A 10810-nucleotide genomic window follows, 5' to 3' on the forward strand; every position below is an offset into this window, starting at 1 on the left:
CCTATCCAAGCCACCACCCTCACCCAGTTACCGCGGTCAGCCACCGTCGCCGCTGCCAGAATAGCTCACGGTCGGTCGAAAATGCCACTGTGTGCCAATATAGCTAGAAAATAGCTAAATCTAATCTGGTCATTTCCGGCCAGATCTGTCACGATCTGGCTATTTCCAATCATAGATCTTGCCAGAAATGGCCATATCGACACATGGAGACCATTTCCGGCCAACCGTGTGCCGTTGGGTTGTCGATTGCCGGTGACCGGTAGTGGCTGGGTTGGTGGGGGTGTATTCGTTGATTTTCCAAACTTTTATTATGGGGTTGTTTTTGCTAAGTTTTTAAATGTAGCGGGTTATATGTTAATCTAAATAATAATATTTAATAAAAGGGCAATTCAGTAATCAAAATAGCATACCCACTAATCTATTCATCTCAATCAAATATATTAATATAAGATACCCACCAATTTTTTCCAACCAACTAAACACATTTCCTTAAATATTTACAGTAATCTTCAAGGTAATCTATCTTTTCATTAATATCACATTCTCAATAATACAATATTTCCTAAACCAAATACACCCTTACTCTAATGTTAATAATAACATTACTCTACCGATTCTTGAGACAATTACAATTTGTTCTTGGTTTTCATCTTAATTAAATTCCTTATATAACTTTTTTGATTAAAACTACCAAAAAGAAAATGTGAAAATGTTTAACTTGTACGTGAAACATTATTATTATTTTTTTTTTTAATAACTAGGAATATCTAAACCAGTTTACACATATCTCAATTAATCTCTCGACATTCTAAAACTATTGACCAGATAAGAACTCTAATGGTCACCCTATACCCCAATTAATCTCTCAAGACCCTAAAACTACCGATTGGATAAAAAATTAAATGACTATCCCTACTAGCAACCGAGGTAAATTAAACTCAAAGGTCATAACCTCTTAAATAATACATACAAAAGTTCTAGTTGACTAATCGGTTATATATTAACAAGAAGAAATGTTTTTAAAAATTATCATGGCTTCTTAAAATAAAAGAAAAAAGCAGGGATACTGTCAGCCCTTCAGAGACACCCACGACTTTTTTAAAAGTACTTTATAGCCCTTCAACTTTATCATTTACCCCTCCGAAGCCGAACCCTAATAGGAGATCTATAATACTTTTTAAACATCATGGGTGCATTGGATATTTGGCTTTCTATCAGGGAGTTGGATAGAGTAAACCCGAAAAGAGAAAGCAAGCAAAATGAATGTTAATCACAAATGTAGAAGAAATTTCTGGAAAAGGTCAGAAGCTAAAGTTTATGACTTTGTATTTGAATGAACAAAACAAAATTAAATTGTCATTCTTCACATGTCACAAACGTAACCTATAACAAAATAAGAACATATATTTTCATTCTGATACCAAGTAAAACCAAAAAAATAATGATAATAATCCAAGTACCAATGGAAAGAATCAGGATATCGACTCCAGAAAGAAAGCTCTAATTAATCCGCTTTTGGAACATCGCAACGAGGGAGGGCTCTTAAATGAAGATGGCATAGCCCACTGCATTGCATGCCAAAATCCAATCTCTACCTACATCCATCACGCCAATGCATTTGCAATTCTGTCCGACCAGTGCGCCTAACCTACATACAAGGCATAGACCTTGCCAAGGTGGCATCTTGCCTTAATATCAAATAATGGTCCAGTTCTCGGACAGCAAAATCTTTTGACTTCACTACTCACAATAGAAACAAAAAAATGTGGTTCGTCTAAACTTTTTGTTTCAATGCTATCATCTAATATGAAAAAAATTGCCAAAGGTGGGTGACTGTACAAATACTACCCCTATGCAGAACTTGGCCAAGTCAATGAAATAGACCTCCAAACAATATATGGAGAGTGTAAACCAAGCTAATCTTTTGGTAGATGATCTAGTCAAATTCTCAGCTGCTTGTCTAATGCATTCTCCTCCTGCAAGCACTCAAATCTGGTCAGACGCAACAAACTCAATGATGAAGCAGATAAGGAAATTAAAATGAGTGAAACAATCAGAGCTCAAATATGAAAGCAATATCAGACACACAATAGTATATACATCTGCTTGTCTCCCCTTTTTTTATACATCTTCACCGTTCCCGAAAGCTATTTGATGAAAATGAATCCCATGAGTGATCTATAACCACACATCATAACTTTTACATGTAAGAGTGGTAAAATACGAAGTGGAGAGAAAAAAAACAGCAACAGTGTGTGAACTCATAGTAGCAACAAGGAGAAAATGTGCACATTGTGGCTGCAAAAACTAGTATATAGAACTCAGCTATTTTCATGCAAAAACGTATTAGTATGTGATAAAAGCTTGCAATTTATAACAATATACTGTGCATTGGCTTCTCTTTTCCCTCTTGTTTTCAATCTTTTCACTGCAGTAGATATAACCGAAGTACGTAAAAGTATGACAGTCATACGATTTAGAAATGATTTCCACTAATCAAGCCATAATGCAAAGGATGTCTCCACAATATATAATAATCCCCACTAGAAGATTGCATGTTAATTTCTAATCAACAAGCTCATGGTACCTGTTTAAAAGTCCATTGTGCCGAGCTTGATGCAAAAGAAAATCTTTCTTTTTCCTTATTATATTAGCAGTTCACAGTCATGCGATTTACAATGATTTTCACAAATCAAGCCATAATGCACAGGATGTCTCCACAGTAAATATATATATGATCCCCACTAGAAGATTGCGTGTTAATTTGTAATCAGCAAGATCATGCTACCTAATTAAAAATTCATTGGGAAGAGTTTGATGCAAAAAGAAAATCTTTCTTTTTCCTTATTACATTAGGAGTTCATGACTCTAATATAAGTAGGCATTTCGCATACAATTCTGGCTGAAAGTTAAACAATAAAGGTTCTAAGGTTTCATACCCTTCTCACTCTCTTTCCTCCTCTTTTTCATGTTTGCACACTGGCTTTAATTACAGCAGATTCTGTACTGATATTCTGATACAACAAACTCAATAAAAACCACCCCCATCCACCAATATTATTTCCACTAATATATTGATAGCCATATGTACAGTTCCCAGTACCATCCAGGGGCACTATTCATTGACCAAACCAGTCTACTTTTTCATCTCAATACTCTGGTCCACCAACTATACTTAAATGATAACCTTTATATTGTTAACCCACTATCAATATTAGATCCAAATTCTTGATTTGTATTATTACCTCTAATGAAACTGTCAACTTAAATATGATGGAAGAAGTTTCAACTATGAGAAGGCCATACCATGAGATAGGAGAAGATAGAAAGATTTGATGAGATTATTATAGAAAACTATTAAGGGAATTGACCAATGGACGAGAAATGCAAAAGTTATCATAGTGGCAATCAATTGGCCACAACAAACTATGTGAGGCACATCATAATGCCAACGATATGACAAAGAAACTGTGCCTTAAAGTTGATTGCTTTCTTAAAAATAAAATTAAAAAGCCTCATTCATTGGCTTGTGGTGAACAAGGATCAATTAAGTTCGTATCAAATAGCAAAAACTATATAATTTTGATTTCTTAAGATAAAACTAAACTTTGTGGAGGAAATACTTTATAGAACTGGCCAACTTCTTATACTGACATGATCACATGAAGTGAAATGAAGCAAATACAGAAAGAAGAATCAATTTCTTTTTTTAAAAACAGTCCACCTTCAAGATGAAGAGATTCACAATTCCAATCTTCTAAAGAGTCAATACCTCACTAGCTGGATAACCCTAATAATCAAATTCAAGGTTGTCCTACGCCATAGCTTTTGACACAACATTTGGATGGGTGCAGAAAATTAAATTCCACATGTAGATAAAAACACACTCTACAAAGTGATGTCGCTAATGAATCCATAATAAGAGAGAAACAACATATTACATGTGTACTTACATCTATAGACTGAAAAGATCTTCCCGTGGATCCCTTAGTTTGAGAGGCTTCAGTACCAGAACTAGATTCATGATCACCAATACCATCATTGTTACCCTACAAACAAGTAAGAAGAGTGGAAAAAATTGATACATCATTGATTTTATATAACATACGAAGAAATATGAACAATTGAACATACAGAACAAGCTTTAGGAATGAGTAAAGGTTGGATAACATGTCTATAAGAGAACATACTCTCACAAAGAAGTGAAAAATGTTAACTCTAAACATCCGATTGATGGCAACACATTTTATAAGCCATTGACAAACAAGCCCAAACACAAACACAATCCATGCCTTAAAGATAGATGCTCATAAATTTATTTTCTAACTTTTGTTCCAAAACCAAAGTTTATACTTTGAAAATGGAAATGACTCAGTGGATCTGCCAAACTCGAAAAATCTGCAGCCTACTGATTTCAGAAAATTCTTTTGCTCATCAATGTAAAAAAATTGTATCCATCTCCATCCCGAAGCAATCAAACAACTTCAAGCCTAGAATTTCAGGGGAAATGGAGAATACTAAGGCCATAAGAAGCAGTTACAAGACTTTATAAAAATCAACCTAAATTAGTATAATCAACTTAATCCACAAAGAAATGGCCAGCAAGCAATCAAACAACTTTAATCCGTTATTTCAATGGTAATGGACAACAATAATGCCCTAGATAGCAGTATATAATATTGTACAGCAGTATACTCCAAATACTCCTGAATCACAGCATTGTTTGACTGATTTATTTAGAGCTTCCAATTAACTTGTGTACAATTAGCAACATGAGTTATAGGATCAACATCAATTCCTCTAGCAGTAAGTTTATCATTGTTAGAAATTAATGACAAGCTTGTAAGGACAAGACTGCATTCTCAATTCAGTTAATCAGATGCAATTAAAATTCACTAAGACCTTTTCATCATCGTCAAGCTTTTACAATCATTCTACTCCTGTTTTCACGTTCATGCCTATCTTCCTTCAAAAGTATACTAAATCATATAACAATCACCCACATAGCGGATTGCCAAGCAACTTGATAATCCTAAATTCAAATACCAATCAGTTTCCTATCTAGTTAACTAAAACATTTGTTTCATAAAAACAATAACAATATATTGATGAAGGGCTAGATAACATACCACAAATGAATATTTGTTCTGCTGAGAATCTTCAAAGAGAGAAGAAAAATAAGCAGGGTCATAAATGGATCCTCCCAAAACATCATCACTCACAGAACGCTCTCTATTCCCAGCAGCAACAGCAGCAGGCGTAACCGGACTCAAAAAACTACTCCTCAAATCAAAATCAGGCTCTCTCGCACCACCACCACCCCCTTCCACATACGAAACCCCCAACCTGTACATCTGAATCCACAACAATGACGACGATAACCTCACCGAAAAACCAACAATTTGCATCGCCAAAGCCAGTTTAACCGAAAATATGAAATAAACTCCATAACTATCGGATGAAATATTCCAAATATCGTGCGAAAAAAGAATGAACCAAAAAGTATCAAGCAAAATGGCACAGAACAAAAGCACGGCGTAAGTCCTCCCAAGACTCTGACTGCTACTCTCAATTGCCACAAGCGCGAACAACGCTATCGCTAAATTTATTAACAAAACTCCGTTGTATAATGCGCTTAGCGATCCGATCAGCGCGCAACCTATCTAATTAATTAATAAATAAAAAACAAAAATCAAACAAGAAATTAAAAGAGTAAACCATGTAAAAATGAAAAAAGAAAGAGAGAGTACTTGAATGTAGATGAGAATGACGGCGATGTATTGGAGGCGATCGTAGTCGCGGAGGAAGCAGCTGAGTTCATCGCGGAGGCGGAGAGTGAGTGAGGAGCAGGAACAGGAACAGCAGCAACTACAGCAATTGCACATCATCTGTGGATCATTTGATTGGATTTAAATCGAATATGTTCATTTGTCTGTTTAAGTTGTTTTTGAATCCTGAGATTTTAATTTGAAGAGGAAGAAGAGATGAGACGAAACGGAAAGTTTTAATTAGTTTATGTTTATCAAAGAAAACCGTCTGCTTTCGCACGTGCATGGAGTATGATTGATTGCGTGGTGTGGTGACTATTAGGTGTGAAAGTGAATTGTCATTCTTTGGAGTTGGATCAAACCAAAGAATATACTACTGTTTAAATTCAATGTGAAATTAATTAATTAACTTATTTATAAATAAAAATAACAATAAAGTACATTATGAAATAGGAAATTGTATTTTTTTTTTTTTAATAAGGATTACTAAAAATAATTCATTTTATGTATAATTAAGAACACAAATCTCGTTAATATTTTAGTGTTAAAATAAAGATACATGAGCAATTATGTAAATATTCATTAACTTATCATATTATAAATTTTATTATTTTTGAAATCTTAAAGAAACATTTATTATTTGATTAAACATAGATCAAAACCCTATTATATAATTTAAAATATTTAGTATTTCTATTTATTATAAATATAACACGTGTTAAGATAATTTGGTGATAAAGAATAATTATTCTTTGCTTAAATTAAGTCAAAAGAATAATTGGGAGATGGGTTTATGTTGTATGTATTTTTATTATATAGATAAATAATTTTTTTTTTTTTTTTGTTAATAAATTAGTTTTAACTCCTTTAGAAAATAAATAACGTTGTAAATGGTGGACATCCACAAAAAATTGCCACGTGTCTTAGACTATGACACGTGAGGCTTGTTATTCTTCTCAAATGACACATGCATTTAAGTATGTCAATGTTTTATTTGTTCATGTAGAAGGCTGACTACTATAAATAACCCCCACTTTTCTGGTAAACATATACAACTCAATTGAGTCAATGTTTTATTTGTTCAAGTAGGCGGGCTGACTACTATTAAAAAAAAAAAAAAAAAAAAACCCCACTTTTCTTTAAACGTATACAACTTAATTCAGAGAAAGAGTTAAGAGTTTGGTTAAGCTTCCGAAAATTAGCTTATAAGTAGTTAATTTTTATGAACTAATTTGAGTTTATAAGCATTTGAAATTTAAGTAGTTACGTGTTTGGTTAAAATACTTATTTTATTATTAAAATGATTAAAAAGGTTACTATATTATTTTATCAAATAATAAATTATATTAACTCAATTTTTTATTATAATATTATTAAAATATATTTCGATCATATTATAATTTAATTTAATTTTAGAATTAAATAAACAAATACTTTATATACAAATGTTTTATTAAAAATTTATACGAATAGTTTTTACATTCTTTATACAAAATAAACTAATGAACAAATATAATGAATTATAATTATATTCAAAAAAATAAAATTTCAATCAAAATATTCAATTCATGTCTCAATTGAATCATATTAATCCATTCAATTTGCATATGAGAATAACTACATGGTACAAATTTCAATTGCAATCAAATCGCGCATAGCCATCCAATAAACAGTATTTTCACCATGTGCATTGCAATAATTATCATTGGTAAAAATAGTATCTCCATCTGATGAGATTGCTCCATCTCCATCTAATGAAGGCGTATATGTTTTTTTCTTAGCTACTTGAAAAGCCATATCTAATGTATTCTTTTTTCTAATGTAGTTATGGATTGTCATAGTGGCAGCACAATATCTTGTTGTGTGTCAATATGGAAGTTAGGCATATCTCTCAAAATAGAGCAACATGCTTTCCACACACCAAAAGTTCATTCAACAATATTTCTGCATGACGAATGCAGATAATTGAATTTTTCTTTCTTTCCTGTTGGTGCACGTAATCACCTTGTTCGAGCACGCCAAAAATCTTCCAAGTGATATCTTACATTTTCTCCTTTGTATGGACTCTATATCCCTACGTATGGCGATATCCAACATCTACCAAATAATATTTGTTGCCCATTAGACGGCAAAATCCTAACTCTTCTCTGCGGAGTGCCTCAGGAAATATGCAACTATCATGTGCAGCACATTCCCATCCAGCCCATGCAAATGTAAAGCACATATTAAAATCTACTACTGCAAGAATATTTTGAGTAGGATACCTTTTACGTCTAATGTAAGGTATTTCTTCCCCCAGGCAAATTTAGCTTTCATATGTGTGCCATCTAATGCTCCAATACAATCCTATTAACATGACAAAATATAAAAATTACTACTTCATACAATTATAATCATGAATCAAATTAATAATAATAGTTTGTAAAAATATATATTGTGTAACAATCGTTACTTACATCAAAAGGTAGGTATTTTGGATTTTGTGGTTTGTGAAATCCCTTTCCTCGATTGTATTGTGGATGTAGTCTAATAATATATTTAGCTAAAATAAGTAAAGCAATCAACACCCTATGGAAATGGTTATGAATGGTTTCACCAGAATGATTAAATATTTCTTGAATCAATCTATTCCCACAATTGTGAGCACAAATCATCAAGAATATGCCTACTTCCTCATATACCGACATCCCTCATGTAGGCTTCATACCATATTTATTGGTTAAATCATGACATGAATCAAGGAAGACAGATTTTGTCAAGCGAAAATCTTGATAACAACAATTTTAATTCCCCTCCAATATTTCTTGAATCAACATGTGACCAGTTCTTATAGAAGTACGACATGGGATTTTATCAATGTAATTCATATAGTATAAAATAATGCACTTAACTATTATCTCACAAATAGTCATCCAACTACGATTTTGTTCTTCCTATTGACTCACCAAAGCTTGTAATGCATCCTCTTTATAGCCATGCTCATCAACCACAAAATTGTAATCAGTAGAAACCAAATTTGAAATATCCCATAAACTAAAAAATGAAAAAATAATAGTCAAATATATGTCTTCAATAATGAAAAAAATAACAAATATCTTGATCACAATGGTCACTCATCACAATTATCCAAACAAATTTATCTTTCAACAAACAAGTTACTTTGTTTGAAACACAATAACATTAATAAAAATAAAATAAAATGACCAAAGAATCCTAAGGATAAGACATAAAAGAAATAAAAGAAATGACTATGGACTCTTTCCCTCTGACTTCATGTAGTTATACTTCAGCCAATTCAAACGAACTTCATTATCATCATGACAAAAAAATAGTTCTCTCATATCTTTCTTGGTAAAGAGGTTAGAGGCATAAAAATAAAGAGAACTCGATATCTCAATTCCAGGCATCTTTTTTAGCATATCCATACATTCTTTTATTGTTTGTTCATGTTGCAACGAACTAGAAGATTCGACAGTACTCTTATCACTAAGCATAGCCATTCGAGAATCTGTATTCTCTTTCAATGATGATGCAACCGAGCATTTCCCTTTCTTCATATTGTTATTAGTTCCTCCAATTTTTCTTTTGTTCAGAGATGAAGATAGGAATTTGATGGGGACATGTTCAAGTTCTTCTATATTTCTTCCTACAATATCATTGTTATCATCTCTTACAAAATCAACATCGATTCCTTCATCGCTATTTTCACTCATCCTTAATAATTTACCTGCAAATTCATTTTCAATGTTGAGGGCATCAATTTGGCTAGGTGCCCATGCTCAATCACTAGTGGCAGTAATATCAGAAAACAGAGCATCATAACGATACCATATTAATGACAAATCCTTGTTTTTAAATTCCTTATATTCTTTATTCACCTGCAGTGTTTTTAATTTAGAAAATTAGTGACATTTCAAACAATTAATATCAATTAAAAGAAAACATACATAAAAAAAAAAAGAGTTGTAACTACCTTTATTTTATCATTCCACCATTTGTCATTAGCAATGGTTGTTTTTCTCAAATCATCCCAACCTAAACCTGTCTCCCCTCACATCAATTGCTTGAAAAGAGTCCAATCTTTTTTCATGGCATCCCAATGATTTCTCATCTGCTTTCTATTATAATTAATACCAGTCATCTCATTGAATGCCTTGACCAAATTGTTTCATCCAACATAAGATAAATGACAATTTGGTTGATTTCCTTTTCTAATTTCTTCATCGCATAGTTCAATAAAATTAAGGTGGAGCATATCATCCCATTTTGCTGATACCTGAGATTGTGTTACTTTTGTCGTACTTTTATCCATCTAGAATTTTAGATTGAAAGATGGGAAAACCATACAAAGTAATTCACAAGAAATGGATCATAACTGCAAAACAAATTATCTAGTGAAGTGCAAACCAATCTACTGAGGGAATATTGAATCAAATATTAAGATGGGAAAAGCAATCTACTGAAATGCAAACATGATAATATTGAATCAAATATCTCATACAAAGTCATTTACAAGAAATGGATTAGAACTGTAAAACAAATTATCTCAGCTTCACAATTCTCCCAAAGAATAAGCAAAAAAGTTGCAAAAGTTTTTACAACACTAAAAACTTTCTACTTCATTTTCCTCTATGACCACAAAATTCTAGATATACATCAATAGAAAAAAAATGGTCCTAGTTGGACTATTTCTGATGGACATGCCCACACTTGATCATAAAACTATATCAATCCATGTTCAACAACCTAACAGAAAATGATAAATCAAATTCATCTCAAATTCAAAACTTTGAAGAATAAATAACAACAAAACCACAAATTTCAACTCAATTAAACTCTAAAACCTTGATTTCAACGTGTAAGTCAAAATCAAGTAGATGGGTCATATCAAATTCACTAAAAAAATCACACAAGGGAACTCAGAAACAACAATATATCATAAATGGGTCATCTCAAATTCCACCATTAAACTACAAAATTACAAGAACAAAATCTCAAATTAAAAAAAAAAAACGAACCATTAACTAGCTCAATTAAGGTAA

The 10810-nt window shown here is 32.2% G+C and overlaps 1 protein-coding gene across 2 annotated transcripts; it reads right to left on the reverse strand.

Annotated features, from left to right (window-relative positions):
* Positions 1-1467: 1467 nt before the first annotated feature.
* Positions 1468-5983, reverse strand: LOC116128821. Of its 2 annotated transcripts, none has more exons than XM_031414585.1 (4): positions 5751-5983; positions 5130-5663; positions 3954-4049; positions 1468-1992 (listed from the first exon to the last, which is right to left on the reverse strand). In XM_031414585.1, the coding sequence occupies exons 1-4, from the start codon at positions 5886-5888 to the stop codon at positions 1987-1989; spliced, it is 774 nt and encodes a 257-aa protein (XP_031270445.1). In that variant the 5' UTR covers positions 5889-5983; the 3' UTR covers positions 1468-1986. The 2 variants fall into 2 exon arrangements, with proteins under 2 accessions (XP_031270445.1, XP_031270444.1); XM_031414584.1 differs by having other exon boundaries at positions 1928-1976.
* Positions 5984-10810: the final 4827 nt, after the last annotated feature.

The sequence above is a fragment of the Pistacia vera genome, unplaced genomic scaffold (assembly GCF_008641045.1).
Source record: "Pistacia vera cultivar Batoury unplaced genomic scaffold, PisVer_v2 Contig204, whole genome shotgun sequence".
Classification (NCBI taxonomy): Eukaryota; Viridiplantae; Streptophyta; class Magnoliopsida; order Sapindales; family Anacardiaceae; genus Pistacia; species Pistacia vera.

Coding starts and splice junctions, on each gene's coding strand:
- LOC116128821 (XM_031414584.1), bottom strand. CDS start 5,888: ATGATGTGCAATTGCTGTAGTTGCTGCTGTTCCTGTTCCTGCTCCTCA. Junction 5,664..5,750: donor TCATTCTCATCTACATTCAA/GTACTCTCTCTT, acceptor TTAATTAATTAG/ATAGGTTGCGCGCTGATCGG. Junction 4,050..5,129: donor AGAACAAATATTCATTTGTG/GTATGTTATCTA, acceptor ACTTGTTTGTAG/GGTAACAATGATGGTATTGG.